The sequence below is a fragment of the Eretmochelys imbricata genome, chromosome 5 (genome assembly GCF_965152235.1).
Source record: "Eretmochelys imbricata isolate rEreImb1 chromosome 5, rEreImb1.hap1, whole genome shotgun sequence".
NCBI classification, from domain to species: Eukaryota; Metazoa; Chordata; order Testudines; family Cheloniidae; genus Eretmochelys; species Eretmochelys imbricata.
The window spans coordinates 97,677,359-97,696,392 of record NC_135576.1 but is presented as its reverse complement, the minus strand read 5'-3'; the positions used below and the strand labels follow the sequence as shown (position 1 = coordinate 97,696,392).

Here is a 19,034-nt window from a genome sequence, read left to right as displayed (position 1 = left end):
AAAGACTTCTTCTGGCACAGCTATGTTTGTCGGGGCTGTGAACCCTGTCTGACTAGATATGCCTGCAAAAGCCCCTAGTGTAGATACAGTTATACCAACAAAATGGTGCTTTTACCAACATAGCTTGCTTTATTCAGGGAAGGGGTATACTGGTAAAGCATAGTTTTGCTGATATAAGCTGTGCCAACACTAGGAGTGCTTTTGCGGTTAGAGTATACAGGGATAGCTATACCGGTAAATGACTCATAGTGTAGAAAAGTTTTAAGTGTAAACAGAGTTCCCTTACACAGTTAATTTCTTGGTATTTCTAGTGCACCCATCCTGGTAATATTTAACACCAACACAGTAAATAGAATGCAGTGTGTAAAACTGTAATCTCCTTTTGTTTCTCATCCATCCCTCTCTCCTCGTATTATGCCATGAAAGTATGCATGGATGTATTATTACTTATATTAGGAGGTATCTTCAGGGGAAAAAATGACACTGAGCCATTCAGTCGAGTTATTACTCAGGGACAGCTAGTGCAAGGTGATTAGGATGCTTGCCATTCTGGTTTCTGGTGGAAGAGTTCCATAGCTATGAGCCAGCCACTGAGAAAGTACTCTGTTGTGGCAAGTTTCAGCCTTAGCTCTGTTAACACCAACACCCCCCTGACAAATAGAGCTATTGTGGTTGGTCTCAAGAGAAAGGCAGTTCCTGAGATAACCAGGTAAAGTCTCTGTAATGTCAAAGCCAGGCACATAAATGAAACTCAGTGTTGGACAGGGAGTCAGTGTGCCATGTGAAGCTCTGGAATGATGTACTCTCATTGCTCTGTGCTACTTAGTAGATGGGCTGCTGCATGTTGGACCAGCTGGAGCTTCGTTAGTCTTCAGATTTACCACAGCCATTGTGGTAAATGGCTTTACCACAGCCAGTGAGCCCAGAGGTGAGGAACGCATGAATCATTGTGGCCAATCTTACATCGGACAGAAAGGGGCACAGCCTCCTCACTGGCCAACGGTAGCAACAGGCGTTTTGGGGTACTATGGCTATTAGGGGATTCAGGAGCACTGAAAAGTCCAGAATGACTCCAAGCCTTCATGCCACTCTAATAATGGGAGAGCAGATGCCATCCATTCAGAGTGATGTTATAGATTTGGCCTGTTTCCCTCTTCCTACAAACTGCTCCTCTGATTTGCCCAGTGTTAAGAGCAGCCAGCTGCTCTTCACGTAGGTGCTTATCTCGCTGAAGCCCTGGGAAAGGTGGAGGTGCCAGACTTTGACGTGAAGGAGATATAGAACTGAGTATCATCTGCATATTGCTTGTACCAAAGGCCATGGGAGCACATGTACTATAAATCTTACTGCATGGATGATAATCACAGTCCCTGAACCAGAGTGGCAGAAACTCCTTTATTATTCTCTGCAGGGAATGTTGTTGGCTTTAGAAAAAAGATGAAAAAAATGCCAATTTGCTTCCTGGTGGTTTCTAAAGCCTGGCCAAATGCAAACAGTAAGAAATGTCACTTGTTAGATCATCATCATTACCCCAAAATATAATACTGTCCCGGATTCCTGGGAAAGATGTTACAGGTACTGTTTAAGAACAAGTGTCAATGAGGTGATAGAGGCTTAGGCCAAGCTATGACTTTAAGCATGGGAATAATCTTACTAAAGTCAACGGGCTACTCACACTTAAAAATGGTGTGTGCTTCAGTACATTGCTGAATGGGCCCTCAACTTGAAACAAGTCCTGTTGCTCATTGTGCTCCACCTAGTGCCCCGGAGCCATTGCACCCGACTAAGAGATCATGCCTCTTGACCCAGCTACTTTGGGCATGCTCCTCCTCCCTCTTTTCCTGACTCATAAAAGATGTCATTTAGCCCTCAGAATAGTATCGACACTGCTTTACTCACTTAGATTTAAAGTATTAAACAGGCTGGTCTTAGTTTCTAGTTTTTACATTTGAAGCAGGAGATCTATTCAGCCATTTAGCTTTTCAGTTTCTCCAGTTAGTATTTCATACCACTGCCTAATTTTTGCTTCCCCATTGCTTTTAGCTACTACCTTCTTGTATGTTAAAAGAATAACAAATACATCAATAAAGCATAGGCTGGATGATCAAGAGCTCTAATTAAGTGTGGACTAAAAGAGCAATACCTTGTCTCATACCTTTTACACTTGAGCAGGCCTGCCATGCACAGCTACACTTTGACAGGATAGTCACACACTCTTGACTGCGTGCCTGGGAATATGCATTGTCAGTGATCCTAGTCAGCAAATGGGAGGCTCAGATAAAATGTTAATGAAAGCTGAATGGAATGTTTACTTGGGAGTAAGCGGATTCCTTATTTTTGTTATTATTATTCACTAAGTGCCACTAATACATTTACTGGTTGATGAAGCTAAATGAACTAGCTGTGGATAATACAAGATCACATTTAAGAGATTTGCTCAGTTTACAAGTCAAAAGTGAAGGGTCCAGATTCACCGGTGCAATCTAGATACCTTGTGCTGCCCTAGTAATGTAAAGCAGCCAAAATCCAAGCCAATTAAGACAGGTTTATAGATGCTGTTGGAGCACACAAAGCAGCCAGAATTTACTAGTGAATCTGCCTCAGATTCTCCCACTACCAACCCTGTTGACACGATTTAATTTGGGGGAAAAAAAATCAAGCTGTGTTCATTCTGCCTCTTCCATCATCACTAGTAGTAAACTGAGAGTTTTGTTGAAATTGTGTGAAGTAAACTAAAATCCACTTTACTTATCCATAAAATAGTGAGAATTTGTATTGGCTGGCAGTATTCTTTTACTTTAGAGCAAAAGCTATATAAACAGCATACATATCACAGTACTATATAGACATGTATATTTCATACAAAAAAGCTACGTTAAGAGAACATAAAGGTTGCAAAGTCAAGTACACAGGTTATAGTATTTCCTAAGGTTGCCTGTGCAACCTTTTCCAGAGAAACCTTCCCCTGGTTTCCCCCCTGCCCCAGTATATTCTGACTAGCTCTAACACACACACACACACACACACACACACATTTACTTATACATAGATAAGTGCCCAAAGGTGACCATTCCTGGAATACTATGTCCAGTTCTGGAGTACACAATTCAAGAACGTTGTTAATAAATTGGAAAGAGTTCAGAGAAGAGCCATGAGAATGATGAAAGGATTGGAAAACACACCCTCTAGCAATAGGCTTAAGGAGTGCAATCTATTTAGTTTATCAAAGAGAAAATTAATGGTGACTTGATCACAGTCTAATTGCTTACATGGTGGGAAAAGCTGATTATAGAGGACTCTTCAGCCTAACAGTCAAACAGATAAGAAGATCAATTGAAGCTAGACAAATTCAGGCCAGAAATAAGGTACACATTTTTAACAGTAAGGGTAATTAGCAAGTGTTAATTGGAACAATTTACCCAGGGTTGTGGTGGATTCTCCATTGCTGGACAGGATAGAATATATTTTCTAAAGAGATATCCTCTAATTTAAATAGGAATTAATTCAGGGAAATCCTACGGCCTATGTTATGCAAGAGGTCAGACTAGATGATCTCAGTTGTTCCTTCTAGAATCTATGAATCATTGTTTTAAAAGTTCAAAGCATATCCAATAAGAATGGAACTCTTTGTACTTTCCAGTACTACCTTCACCTCTTCAAAGAGCTCAATAAGATTTATAATGAAATATTGGAGGCTGTACTGAAGGCAACACACTGGTCTTGAGTCATATTCATTTGTTTCATGAATCATTGTTAATACGCAACAGAAGAGTCTTGAGAAGACATTGCCAATATGTTGTTGCTGTTGTAGATGACAGTTTTAATCTACTCCTCTGTGTCAGTTTAAAACATTATCTGCAAGCCTAATGGAAGCATTTGTGCCTTTTCTTTCAGCCTTCCTATTCAGAGTTTGATATAAGTGGAAATGTGCTGGGACTGATCTTTAACCAAGGCATGATCTGGTAGGTGTGGCAGAGAACATGTATGGTATTAACAGACTGTTGTATACTAGGTCAGCTTAGCCAGCAGCGCTGTGTGGATTTTTTCACGTAGCCTGTGAAATCAAGCATGAAACACAGAAATTCACATATTTGCCACTTCTGAAATGCTGGGCTTGATTCACCACTGTATTACTCCAGTTTTATGCCACTGTAGCTCAATAGGTATCAAACTGGATACCTTGAAATCAGTGGAGTTAAATCAGCAAAGAATTAGGGTAACAGTGGTGAGACAGTCCCAGATTCAGCAATATTCCCTGCTATCTTTTGCACTGCTCTGATGACACACAGCAGCTGTAAAGTTAGGTTTATAGCTGCTGTGCATTGTCGGAGCAGAGATAAATAAATACCTAAATAAATCTGCCAGTGTGAACTAATGGATCACTTAGTGGTAGTGCTCAGCTGTGCTATGACAGACCTGAGTTTGAGACCCATTGCTGGTCTTCATGAACTGAGCTAGTAAGTGCTGGGACCACTGTGGGGCAGCATGCTAAGTCCTTTTGTGGAGTGATTTACATCACTCAGGAATGATCCCTCGCTCCATTATTGGGACCTATACTGACATATACTGCTGGGCATGCCTCTCAACCCTCACTTGTAAAGACAGGGACCGACTATGCTCTACAGTGCTTTTACTCTGATATAACTTAATTGGACTTCAGTCTCTATATGGGTGCAAGTGAGAGCAGAATTAGGCTCATAGGGCCCAAGTCTCTAGTGCATTAGGGGGAGTTAGTCTTCTTCTGGGTACCCAGACAGCAGCTGGGGATGTCCCCCTTTCCTGGCCACCAAGAGAACTGGAGCAGCCCCTGGTACTCACAGCGGAACTCATGTGTATCCAGCCTCCTGTGCATCTAATCTAGGCCTGGAGCAGCAGCCTCATGCTGCAGCCAGTCTGCTCATCACATATATCACAGAGAAACAGAAATATGGGCCTGTTGGTTAATCTGGCCCTACGTACATTGAAAATCCACAGGGCCAGTGTCTACCTGGCACTCAAGGTTAAACAAACAAATTAGCTTGTAAAACAGCATATTGTTGTGTGATCATAAAGACAGCAGCAACTGACACCCCAGTTGCTCATACTTAACATTTCTGCTGCACTCACTCCACTGTTCATCAAGAGGATACAGCTGTAGTATAAAATGCACTCCCAAGTTTATGCAGCATGAATGGAACTCTCTTTCCACTACCATAATTAGCACTTTTTGGGGGGCAGGGAAGATGGGAGGGGATTGAAAGTCAGCCTTTGGTTAGGAGAAGTTGGGAGGTTGGTTTCGGAATCAGACTGGGTTTCTTTTTGATTATTTTCAGAACATTTCATGTTTAATACCTGATTCACATACAGATACTATACACTTCTATACTCTGTCACAATATACACTTTCTAATATAGCATGGTCCCCAATGTGGGATCCACATGGACCTAGCAGTCCACCTGCCTGCTACATACTGTAGGAGCGAGACCATAACATGTTAGCTAATGTTGCCTATATCAAGCAGTGAACTTGAGCTGTTATGTTTTTTAGTGATTTATCATTTATAATAAACATATGATCATCTCAAGTGAAATTAAGAGAGACAGTAAAAATTACAGCAATAAAATAATGAATAACTATTTTAGTAAAAATTTTAATAAAATATATAATTAGTTATTGTATATTTCTAGAATTATTTCGAGCTGCACACACATGTACTCACTTGAACTGTAGTGACAGGAGAGCTTTTGGTGTGGCTGTGTCTAGCCTGTAACTGGAGAGGATTTGAAAGGCCTGCGTGTGTGTAAATTTGCACGTGTATGCAGGGAGATTCATTTCTCTCTTTATAGAAAGGCTTCCTGTTCTGTAAAGTGAATGGAATGTAAACCTTCTCATGTGAATTTGCATATCAGTGAGCCATCTGCAAAATTTACTCTGCATTGCTTCAAATGTTGTACCTAAAAATGATGATAATGGGCACAAATTAGCTTGATCCTCAACTGACTGGAGTCAGTGAAAGTTTTGCAACTGATTTCAGTGAGAGTATGATCAGGGGCACAAGGTGTAGTATGTGCCTTCAGCCAAGGACTAGCAGAGTCTGTATGGTCTCTTTCCATTAAGAACAGATGAAAAGAAGAAGGGGGTAAAATTACAATATAATAGTAATACCTAGCTCTTATATAGCATTTTTCATCCACAGATCTCCAAGTGCACTCCATAAAGGGAAAGACCATTATCCCAATTTTAAACATGGGGAAACTGAGGCATAGAGAAGAGGTCAAGGTCCTCTGGTGGACCAATGGCAGAGCTGGAAATAGAATCAAATCTTCTGGGTCCCATCCACTTAGCCACACTGGTAAATAGGATTAGATCCTCAAATCAGAGGGGCAGGAAGAGTGAGCTCAGGCCAAAGAACATGAATGCCCAGTGTTTTAAAGTCATAAACATGTAACTATAAACAACTAACAACATTTATCAGAATCAATAGGTACTTAATTAGAATCAGGCACTAAATAACTGTGTGTCACATTTGGGTGCAACTACAAAGAGAGAGAGGTTTTAAATGAGTACAAGTATAAGATATTAAAGTCAGAAATAGTTACCAGAATAATAAAGATAAAATGCTTCCTAGTAGCCAAAACTTTACAAGCTTTATTTGGTTCAAGGTAAAATCCTTAATACATGTTCCCAGCTACTGGGCTGACCAAATTCTCAGGTCAGAATCTCTCCCCTAAAGTCAAAGGGATGGTTCCTTTGTGTTAGGCAAAAAAAGAGAGAGAACCTGTGGTGTTTTTGCCCCCCCACGTTTATAGTCCAATCACCCTTTGAAATGCATTTTCCTGAGGGTTACCCCTAGATGAAGTTCATTCCAGCTGTGAGGAAAGAGACATGGAGTGAAAGAGGTTCCTTGTTATTGTTTGCTCAAATACAGATCAATCTGTTGCTGTCTCCTTTGTTGCCAAAGAATGGCCATTTGACCAGTGATTGCTAATCAACTTTGATGATACCAGGCTAGATGCGTCAGTTTGTCCTTTGTCTTTGTGAAACTGGTAAACACTTCGTAATAATAATTTCAGTTTATGTTCATACCTCTTACTACACATTCCATAGATACATTACACAAGAATATTAATGATCGGTATGTTATTAGTTTTTAAATGATACCCCACAAGGCATATTTTCCACAAAGATTATTACAATAATCTGTGAATACAGGAGTGCTCTCGGTCACACCATCATAACAGAATAAGTGAAATAAATGTCAGCTCAGGAGACAGCAAAAATATTAATAAGACAATAGCAAATTAAATTAAGACCATGCTGGATTATGATAAAACAAGATACTCATCAAGCCTGCAAGAGATTATGGCGTGTAATGTTTGGGATTATCTGTTCTATAAATGAGTGACAATCTATCTGAAAAAAGAAAAGGAATACTTGTGGCACCTTAGAGACTAACCAATTTATTTGAGCATAAGCTTTTGTGAGCTACAGCTCACCTCTGGTTAGTCTCTAAGGTGCCACAAGTACTCCTTTTCTTTTTGCGAATACAGACTAACACGGCTGTTACTCTGAAATTATCTGAGTGGATTTGAAAATGAAAGAACCATTTAAAGAAGAAGAAAGTGAAAGGGGGAAATCAATAACAGTTTTCTGACTGGGTGCTTAAAATTCATTTGGAGAAAGAAAAGCGGGGGTTGGGGAAGTCTTGAGACTTGGAAAGAGTTGATTTAGAGTATTTTAGCCATATGCCATGAAGTCAATGGAAGAAACAGAGCCAAGACCAATAAAAAGAGTTAAACAAGGTTTCATAAGCTACAAAACGGAGTGCATTGTGTGTGGCTGCAAAACAAGAGGATAGGAAAGCCCAGGGTGGGTGAAGAGTTATGGTGTATCTAAGGCTGCAGAGTTTTACAGAGCGCTTTCTTCTTTGTTTCTAGGATGGGTTCTTTTTACGCTCCATGCTTGCCAGCTATCAATGTGTTCCGTCTCCACACCTCGATGTATCTGCAATGCTGGGCTGTGATGTGCTGCAATGTCCCTCACGAGAGGGTCTTCAAAGCCTCTAGATCCAATAACTTCTACATGGCCATGCTGCTCTTTATTCTCTTCCTCTCTACTCTGCCTGCTGTGTACACTATTGTCTCTATCCCACCATCCTTTGACTGCGGCCCATTCAGGTCCTTCACATTTTATATCCATCTCTTTCTTAACAAATAGGTTATCTCATGGTATGACTACTGTACAGTGAATGACATAACTAACACGAACTTCCTTACTAAGTGGTGGCACTTTATAAACTATGCTAATTTTACTTGTGCATAGGACCATAATCTCTGAAGATGAATTAAATGTGAGAGAAATGATTAACTATTTAAAAAGTATTCACTAACTGGTGAGACAGAAATTCTTTTTTTAAAAAAGTTTCTTACTAGTGTGATCAAGTCTGAAATTATATGTAAGGAATAGAGAACCATTCTGTTAGAGATACATTCTCTACCTGCTTGAGATGATCTGTTAGAGTGTAGAATAGACTCATTGCTTGGGAGACAGAACATTTAGAATAGTACTGCAGAAAGGGATCTAGCAATAGCAGAGGGGAAGACTAGATGACTGAATAGGGCTTTTCCATCTCAAATTTCTGAGACTCTCTGCAGTACTTCAGGGAGTTAGATTCAGTAGCACTGTTATAATATATTTCTGGTGCTGTGAGTCATCCTTTGACATTCTCAGGAATGATTGAAAGAAAGGGTTGACAGCAATTATGTGTGTAAATCCATGCATATTGAAATAAGAATAAACAGTATCCCAGATAACGTGGCCTACATTTTCAAAAGGGACTAGTGATTGTGAGCACCTCAGTTTTCAGGTAGCCAGCTTGAAACACCTGAAAGGGAATTTTCAGAAGGTGCTGAACACCGACTCTTCACCAGTCTTTAAGGTGTCTCAGGTTAGGCATCCAGAATCACTAGTTGGTTTTGAAAAAGATGGCCTACATTCCCCTGCAGGTAGGTAGTGGCAGAGGGGGATATAGCTAAGAAGACATCTGCTCATCCAAGAACCAACTGATCCCATACCCTATTCTTCACCCTGTGCATTGCAGAAGTGAAATACCAGGGGAGAAATCTTCAACATCTCTGTTTGCCATTTAGTGTGACATATTACACTAGTAAGCAAGCAATAGTTAGACACGACATTTAGATTTTAAAATGTTTGAGTCTTTGATATCTGCTTGCAAAAATGTGTTAATGGAGTAAAAGGAGAAGAGCAGTAAAATGGAGATCTGGTTTCCAGTGAAGGGCTTGAAAAATTCATTAGTAAAGTGATCCCAGTGCATCTTCTAAAGGCACAGAAGTCTTGATGCCTTAGCTCTAAAAGTTCCTTTGGGTATAGGCAAATCATTCAGGAGATGTTTTCCAGTAGTGTGTCACATCACCATCATTATATGGGAGAAATGTATGAAATAATAGCAAATCTGCTGAGACACGAAACTGGCTGGATTTCACAGAACTGATACATAGCAGGTGATACTGATTGACAATTTTCATTTAGTAAATCAGATCATAGAAGACATAAAGGGTGACATCTGGGGACTGGTCTCTGTAACTGCAATCCTGGACCTTGTGTAATTCAGGATTAGATAAACTAGAACAGCTTCAGTAAGATTTCCTCTGCCCCACTCCCCAAGGAATGAAGTTGCATGAACAAGCTACCACTGTTAACTTTTTCTGTGCTGCTTTAATATGTTAACATGTATAAAAAGTAATGTTTTTCTTAAAATCGGTTCAGTAAAGAGCATTTAAATACTGTGAATGACAATAACTTATTGTTGGGCCCATCCCTGGTCTGATAATATGTTGTATGTTGATACACAATGCTACACTGGCATTGGCAGGGTTTATGATACAGGGTTAATTTTTGTTTTTAACAGTGGGAAAACCAGAATGTTTGAGGTCATTTCAGAAACCTTGGAGAATGACTTCCCTTCCTGGTTTGGAAAAGTATTTAGTTATGCTTCTAACCCTGGACTGATCCTGCCCTTCATATTGCTTATGGTGTAAGTACAGTATCTTAACTCTGATACTGTAGATAAAGCTTTCCTATGTGAATCTCTACCCAATTCCTTTCATGTCAAGCCTCCACCACCATAGTCCACTGGAAACACAGTCAAGTACAACACTGATTGCCTTGTGTTGAGGGCCTTGAAGTATTCATGACCCTTTTTCTTGATCATAATTAATGTGTAGTTGCACAAAGGGCAGGCTTCCCAATCTCTCTCTCTTGTTCAATGGCTTAATTTTTGTCTTGTTTTGTTACCAAAACAACAAAAATAATTAAGAAGCAAAAAAACTATATGGGGTCCAAACCACAGCAAATTTAATCAGTCTTTTGGGCAGAACTGCACATCATAAAACCTAGCATGTTTAGTAGAGAACTCTCAGAAGTGCTATTCCCCTGATAAAGAGCTTTCTTTAAGCCTGTTTCTGGGCATCTTGGGTTTTAGTATAATAATAAAGAGGCTTGAAAAGCAGCAGAACTACCATCATTTTGCTAAACTAGGTGTGAGGTAAGAGTTGGGGGCATGTAGCAGAGAAGCCACATAGAGGGCTTCCAATCTAGATTCTTTGGCTAAAACCCCCGTGTAAGAGGTGTGCAGCAAGCCATGATTGCTACCTCCTTGTACTAGAAGTTCCCTGTCCAAAGTCAACTTTTCTGAGGCTTTGGACTACGAATGGTCATTTGTCCATAAATCAGTCCTGAATAAGAATAATAATCCTGATATCTTTAATCCCAAGGGATTTTACAAAGGATCACTTTATAGGATCACTTAGTACACACAAAAATGCAGCTACCTCTTGGGTGAAATTCAGTCATGATTTAACAGAGCACAGTTATACTGCCAAATATTTTAGAACAGGAAGTGAAAAACAGTAAGTGTAATAGAAACTGCAGAAGGAACTTACACAGGCAGAATGCAATTTTGAGATGAAATGTGGCAAAGACTTGGTGACAATCATACTACATACAGAAAGACTCTCAATGAAGAATATGGGTAGCTCCCGTTGATTTCAAGGAGAGCAACTCATATTTTGCATTAGGTGACTGTGGCCCAAAACAAAGGCAAAGACAATACAAGGCAAACCAGAGACAACAAAATAGGGAGAAGATTAATCACTTATTTCAACCAGGAGCATGACACACTGTTAATGTCATTATAAAAACATCACATGGCTGGATATCCAGTTAGAGTTTCATTAGGTGAGAGTAGGGGGTGAAAATGTGCTAATTTCTTACAGTTATTTAACAAAGAAAATTATGCCATGTATTTGTGATTTTGTGATCTGGAAGATTCTGATTTAGAACAAAAAATCACCTAGTTTTCCATGTTTTTGCTTTTTGTCTTTGCTGTCACTACAGCACTTGAATTTGCCTATTGTTGTGCAAGTTTAAAGGATTTTATAAACAACTTTTGGTCATTTGAAAAACATATTATACATCTTTTACAAGTCAATTTTGCAGAACACCCATGTTATGGAAGAACAGCTGGATGGAACTGCCTCCTTAACTACTGTAACTGAAAGGAGGCTTCTTAGATAGGGAAAGTGAATTTTTCATTTGGGTTGTTCTGGGATCTCAAGTAGAGATGTATTTTCTTTCTCCTGTGAAGAAGCACATAACTGAACTGTCAAAACGTTAGTGTTAATAAGACAGGATAGTGGAATAAAAGCCACTCTTCATGTTAACACACTATAGAGGATAAGGACAACCTATTTATTGTTATGTGGCTTTATTAAGAATTGTGTTAGATTTTATAATTGTTACCTAACAAAATATATTCTTTTTCCTTTAAAATTTAGATTGAGTATCTATTATCTCAATGCTACATCCAAATCCTACAAGGAAGCTAACTTGGATCTCAAAAAGAAGCTACAAAGTGTAAGGATGCCATAAAGAGGGTAGAACTGTTACTTTTTATTGTTCTGAAACAGTAGAGAAATGGTTTAAGTAATTAAGGTATGTTTCCCTCTCTCCCCTTTGACCAGCAAGCTGAGGAAAACAAAAAGAGAAACAAACAAAAAGCACAGCAATCACGGGAGATGGAAGAAAACTCCCTTGAGGCTAAACCCAAGCAGCAAGGAAGCAAACAAGACTCTGCAGCAGATCAAGGTGCGACTGCTCTGAAGATGTCTGTATATTTGCTACCATCCCTCTACACTGTCTCAACTTCTTTACTTACTGTACAGTGACACCCTGAGAGGGACAGTCATGAAAATTAAACAGTGCAAATTAACCACAGTACAGAAGCTTGCAGTCACCAGGTTAATCTTTATGGCATTGGTCTTTCTCCTTCCCTTATAAGAAATATTAGTCTCATTCAGTAACAATCCAGAACCCTACAGTAGTAACAAACTGCAAGCTGTATTACTTTGGACTGTTAGGCCCCAATCCAGCAAAGCTCTTAAGCAGGTTCTTAATGTTAGTGGGACTATTTGCACACTTAAAAACTAAGCATGTGCATAAGTGTTTTGCTAGACTGAAGTTTTACTGCAGAATACTATAGTAATTTTTATATTGGAATATTGAGGGCCAGGTTGTGGCTTTTAAGTCCGGGCTCCTGCAAGGGGGGTGGGGGCTGGGGGGCGCAGCAAGGCCATGATGTAGTAGGAATCCTCAGGAAGAATTCTGGCTCAGTCAACCTAGGCATGGTCCCGGGCTGCGTATGTGGCAGCCCTACCTGCCTTAAAGAGGGAGTGGTGTGCTCTCCCCTCTGCACTCAGGCACTACTGTCCTCATTGTCCATGCCGCAAAACAAGCACACCGTTTGGCATAATTGGCAGCAGGAGAAGTCAGGGCTGGAATGTTAGGGAGGTTGTAGGTCAGGAATGAGGCACTTCAGCAGAGCTATGTGGGGAATTCCAAGCGCACCCTGCTGAAATTGGCCGGTTTTATAATGAAATTGCTGAGTTTTGCCATCTCTCTCACACTGCCCTCACTCCTCCAGTAGCCCTAGAAACTGCCTCCACTTACTTGGTGCTGCCTTCTGTAGGGGTGGGGGCTTCTACGTTCCTTACCTAAGGTCTTGGAGGATGGGAAGGGCTGACTGGAAAACTTCAGGGGAGAGCTGCTGGATCACTCCCCATAACCTCCCTCTAAGAGATGGGGTTGGCAGAGCCTGCTGGTGCTCCTACAGTCTGCGGCTGACATGCCGCAGCACTGCTCTAACAGGTAATCTCTGTTCTATGACTCAGTTTGGTTTTCTAAATACATTTTAGGTACCCAGAAAGGACGAGGTGACAAAGAGTCTAAGAAAAAGAAGACCAGCCATCAACAGGAAGCAAGCCCCTCCCAGCAGCACGGACCTGGCCCAAATGCTCATTATTCCTTGCATGGCAGAGGAGGAAGCCTTGCTCCGCCCCCACACATAGCTGTGACTCGACCACCAGTGCCAAGAGGATATGGCATGCCCGGCTACTCCCCCAGAAATCCACGCTTTGAAGGTTTTCCTGGAGGACACCCAAGAATGCCAAGGGGCACTCCTAACTACAGATAATAGTAAAAGTGAGCTACAGGATTAAATGGTACAATCCTGGCAAAAACAATGGCCCTGATCCAGCCAACAAACGAGGTGTCCCATTGATTTCAATGCGACTCCTCCTGTGCATGAAGTTGCTCAGTGTGCCTAAGTATTTTCAGGATTGGGGGCTTCAGTACCAATATCTAACAGAAACCACTGCATTAGTCTTATTGTTCATTTGAATGTCTTGGAAGGATATATGTTGTCATGAGTGTCAAAGTGTTTCTAAGTATATAAATATTTATGATGAGAATGAAAATGTTAGTTTATTCTTGCATAAGTTTCTCAGTGTGTTTCTGTAGCATCTCATTGTTACTTCATTTATTTTTAAAACCACAGGCAATTGTCAATATAATTGTTTGGAAATTATATCTGAGTCAGTTTTACTTAAGCAGTGCATACCGCTTGTGCTGGCCATTTACAGAGAAGTGAGATTCACCTGATTAGTTTAGACTGGAAATATATGGCTACCTTTCAATAGCCAAAGCATGACCTTTAAATACCCAGAGATACTGTGCAGCCTAGTGTTTGAAGTATGTGCTTCCCAGTTCAGAGGCATTATGCAGCTGAGCTTTTAATTTTATTAAAATCCCTATTTTTCCTGTCAGTACAGTAATAATTCTTACCATATGCAATATCATACAGCCACCTCCCCAAGCACCTTTCCTGTTTTAATCTCTTTCGGACCCTTTAAAAACTCACAGTTCAAAGGTGGTTCAAAACAACTCCACAAGGACTCCCGATTATTTAGTTCTCTGACACATACTGGCCCTCTAGGCCCCAAGCAGTTCAGTATCTCTCTCCTGATTAGTCTGAAATAACACAAAACACAAACTCACAGAGTCTTCATCCCAGCTGGCCTTTACAGGATCTCCTTTGCTTGGACGGAGTCCCTCACAGGCCTTCTACCCTGAAGGCCTTTCTCCCACTTACTCCTGCTTCTACAGCTGTTTTTTCCACTGCTAAATCAGGGACCTACAAACATCTGCTGGCTCCCTGGAGTTACAATTTCCCCATCCCCCACTCTCTTAGAGCAACTCCTTGCTCTTTTTTTTAATCCTGGGAACCACCTTATTCAGCCCAGATTCAGCTGACTCTGTAAGCAGGGATGGCTTAGCCCTAAACATTTCAGCCCATTGGCAAGCTGCCCAGTTACATCATTTTTTAAAAAGCATTTCATATGCAAAAAGAAACCACATAGCTCTGTCCTTCAGTATCCGCCTCCAAAATGCTTTCCAAGGTTGGGGTGCTTTACATGGGGGGTCTTAGGGACAAGTAATGGGCACTTGCTATTACTACTTAATTATTATTATTTATTTGTCTTGTGGTAGTATCTGGGAGCCCCAGACATGGACCAGGACCCCATTTTGATAGGTGCTATCCAAACACAGAACAAACAGGTAGTCACTGCCCAAGTATTTACATACACCTGTTTGGCAGTAGTTACACAGCTTTGCCACATTGGCCAGAATTTGACCCACGATATCTATAAAAAAAAATGTAAAAAAAGGTTAGTCAATGCAGCTCTGTTTTGTAGTGTAGAAGGAATGTTAACCAGGTTTCATAAGGCAAAGCCTGGGGCAAATCTGTGACATCATGAAACAATTTAGGCTACCCTTAATTATGGTGTAACTAAATCAGGAAGTCAGACTAGATGATCATAATGGTACCTTCTGGCCTCAAAATCTGTGAGCTGTGCCCCCTTGACCCAGGGCTGAATTTGTTCTGCAATATTGAAACCAAGGGCCAGATCCTCAGCTGGTGTAATTCAGCATAACTCCATTGACTTCAACAGCCATTGGATGGCCCTCATACCATAGGCGAATAGTGACCTTAGAGGTGAAAGTCTGTATCATAATTATCAACCCCTTTAGCCAGCCAAACCCTTTGGTCTTCCTACTTTGGGTTTCCCTCATTCTCTCACCTGCCTACAAACTGGCTCCTTTCCCCCCTCATGAAGACTGAGGTGTTGGAATGGACACTGTATCTGTGCTTTTGTATTGCTGTACTCATGCAGTTCTGGATTAGCATTCTGTGAATAATTTAAGGAAAAATGTAATGAAGTTCAATTATGGCTGACACTCAGATTTCCAAATTCATCTGAGTAAATCTCCTTTGATGGGTTTTCCTACGGGAGTGATTATTATTGTGGAAGAAAGGGTGGTCCAGGAGCTAACCTGGGCTAGGAAGACCCAGTTGCAATTCCCTCTTTCCCCACAGACATTCTGGATGACCTTGGACAAGTCCTTTATTTTCTGTTCTTCAGTTTTCCTATAAACTAGTCACAACAGTCACAGTCCAGGGCTAGCTGCACCGCTGACCCCTCTCAAGTCTCCCAGAGAGCACCCGTCCAACTGACAGGCTTCTTGCCTTTACTGTCCTAGTGTGGAACCCTGCAATTCTCCTTCTCTCTGACCAGGTCCCTGGGCAACAGCACCATGTCCTAAGCATGATTATTAAGCAGGCCTGGCTGGATCCAGCTATAGGTGCTGGTGAAGGGGAGGGACACCAAAGGCCTTTGCATCCCCCCATGCTTTAATTTTTTTTTTTTTAGTGGGGGGCATGCTCAGCACTTTTTAGAACTTGAACTCAGCAGGGACACAACAAAGGGGGAGGGGCAGGGGGCCTAGTCCTCCTCTCCCACCCCCTTGGATCCTGACTGGCTTAACGGTGCTTAACGGTAGCTTAAGGTGGAGCCCTTCCCTGATGGAAATGAGTGGTGTGGTGAACTGGTGCACAGGGTTGAAACACCACTGAGATTTGTCTATGGTGGTCACTCACATGTTTGTGAAATTCCAGACATTCTGGCGCTTCTGGGAACAGCACTTATTGTGTATGTGAGGTCACACCACACGGGGGACTCAATTTTCAAGACTGCCCTGCTCCGCCACCATCAGCATGACCCCTGCATGAAAGATTGCGGGGATGAGGCAGCATGCTCTTCAAAATGGCATTCTCTCATTTAATACCGGCCAAATGCATGTCCAGTTTTGTCCCAGTACTGGATGGGGGACAAGCCAGCCAAAAAGACCGGATGAGTGGCCTCACTAAATTTTGCCCATTTTGGTTGCTTCTCCTGCCATCACCCACACACACTTTTGCAAGCCTTCAGTACCACTGGAGCTGGCTGCCTTGCAAGATACCCCTTCTGGAGCATGACCAACAGCTACAACAGCAACACAGCCTTTTCAAAGCAAGATATTGTTTAATCACTACAACACAAACAAAGAAGAACAAGAAAGAACATAGACTACATGGATATCTGTTTTACCTGAAGTTTAAATTGGCTTAGATTAACGTAGGCACCCCACCTCCGGGAAATTGGGAATCAGTTTGCTTTCAAATAGTCTCTGCTTCTCTCTTCCGCGTGCTTCAGAGGCTGAAGTTCTTTGCATTCTGCCTCCAATGCCAAGTTCTTTGTTCTAGTCTCCCACCTGGATTTTCCCCTCACTTGTGCCAAGACCTGGTGTTGAACTCAGCACGGTCAGAGTTAAACTTCGAAAGTGGATCACACCTGCATTGTCAGTTAAGTATCAGTGCATGGGGGCCACCTGAATTTATTGTCCAGAATACCTGAAGTCTAACCACTGTTTCAATTAACCACACATAATCATACAGCAAATGCCAGAGTAACAGTAGTAGCCCCACTTAACAGGGATATTGGGTCAATAGGTACATGAAAGACAGATGCTTGGATACTAAGGTAATGACGCCCACAAGAGTACCCATGATAGATAGTATTTCCTTAGGATACAGTAAGAAAGATGATCCTGAGTCTAAAGAACAATTTGGGATGTAACGTTCTATAAGAATGCAAGGCATTATTGTTTTTATCTGCTACTTCAGTTTGCTGGTGATGGACAAGAATGGGGTGTAGAGGTACCTAGTCCATCTGGCAGTAGTAGTGGGTTAATATTATTTCCTGGGCTGTAAGCCTGATCTCTGCTAACTGGACTGAAGGCTGTAAAAAGATCCCTGAGCAAACACATTTTAACATTTCTATGAATATTTTATTTTCTCCAGCTATTTCTGTGGACCCCTCACCAGTGTTTATAGGTGCATTCCTTAGTCTAGTTAATGTCCACTGAGTAGGAAAAAAATTCATGCATTTGCCAATAATATCTGTAACTATATTAAGAAACATACACTTTACAATGCTGCTACAGTGCTTCAGTGAAGACTCTATTAAGCCTATGGGAGAGCTTCTCCCATCAGCGTAGTTAATTCACCTCTGTGAGAGGTGGTAGCTATGTCTGCCAGAGAAGCCTTCCAGTTAACATAGTGGTGTCAACACTGGCAGTTAGGTCAGTATAACTGCATCGCTCAGGGATGTGGATTTTTCACATGTCTGAGCGAGGTAGTTATACCAATGTAAGTTTATAGTGTAGATCTGGCCATAGGGTCAGATTCTGAGCTGGCTTGCACAGCTAGGGATGGAGAGGGATAGCTCAGTGGTTTGAGCATTGGCCTGCTAAACCCAGGGTTGTGAGTTCAATCCTTGAGGAGGCCATTTGGGATCTGGGGCAAAAATTGGGGATTGGTCCTGCTTTGAGCAGGGGGTTGGACCTGAGGTCCCTTCCAACCCTGATATTCTATGATTCTATGCCCTAGTACCCATAATCCAGGTAGCAGGAACAAGTCATAACATGTAGGGGATGAGAGCAGCCTCTAGGAGAGCGTACATTCTGCATCCCATGTGAGTTGCAGGAGTGGATAGGGTGGGATGAGGTGCAGGCATGCCGCCCATAGTACACCGGCACTGAAGAACAGGGTACTTTGCCCAGTGCAGCAGGGGGAAATTGCAGAGCAGATGGTAACTCTCAGAGTCATTGCTTCTTGGGCTGCTTCTGAGACCGCCTCTTGCTCAGGGCTGATGTCTAAGCCATGACTGAGTTCTCAGGTTTGTAAGGGAAGAACACTGATTCAGTGTCATACTTCCACCGCAATAGCTTATGAGAAATATGAATGTTAGGATTCATTGCTACACTATATACTAAATATCGGATGTTCCCTACAATATTCTGTTGTGTATAACTCAGGACCATTCTGCAGCTTAAGGCCCAGCCTGTGGGGTTTAAGCCACTTGCTGCGTTTTGGGGTCTGTGAAGGGGCTGCACCATGAGAGGGACACCGGAAGGAATTCTGGCTGCCTCAGAACTTCACTCGGAATCCAGAACTGCCCATGTTGGAGGAGTAGCTCCACCTTCCTTTGAAAAGATGCAGCTTGTGCTCTCAACTGAGCCAACCCTGCTCTGCAGACCAGAGCAGAGAGATAGAGTCACCCTCCCTCTCCCTGATCCCCTTGGGGAGGTTAGTATCCCTGGTAGTCCAAGCCGTGAGCCATTCCTCCATGCCCCAGTGAGTCTGTGCTCAGCCTCTGAATGCGCAACTGCACACCAGTACAAAGCCAGGCACAATATAGTCCTGAATAGTCAAAGATTACCCCAAGAACCCATCTAAGCCTGATGTTAACCACAGCCA

General features: G+C 41.8%; 1 protein-coding gene across 1 annotated transcript in view; it reads left to right on the top strand.

Annotated features, from left to right (window-relative positions):
* The window catches only part of TMC1 (transmembrane channel like 1), a 79,664-nt gene extending 66,135 nt beyond the window's left edge, over nucleotides 1-13,529 (top strand). Inside the window, exons 15-20 of the mRNA XM_077818029.1 lie at nucleotides 3,895-3,962; nucleotides 7,918-8,157; nucleotides 9,909-10,034; nucleotides 11,836-11,914; nucleotides 12,022-12,145; nucleotides 13,252-13,529. Coding sequence (XP_077674155.1) covers nucleotides 3,895-3,962; nucleotides 7,918-8,157; nucleotides 9,909-10,034; nucleotides 11,836-11,914; nucleotides 12,022-12,145; nucleotides 13,252-13,529 — 915 coding nt within the window. The remainder of the gene's footprint in view (nucleotides 1-3,894; nucleotides 3,963-7,917; nucleotides 8,158-9,908; nucleotides 10,035-11,835; nucleotides 11,915-12,021; nucleotides 12,146-13,251) is intronic.
* The last annotated feature ends 5,505 nt before the right edge of the window (nucleotides 13,530-19,034 follow it).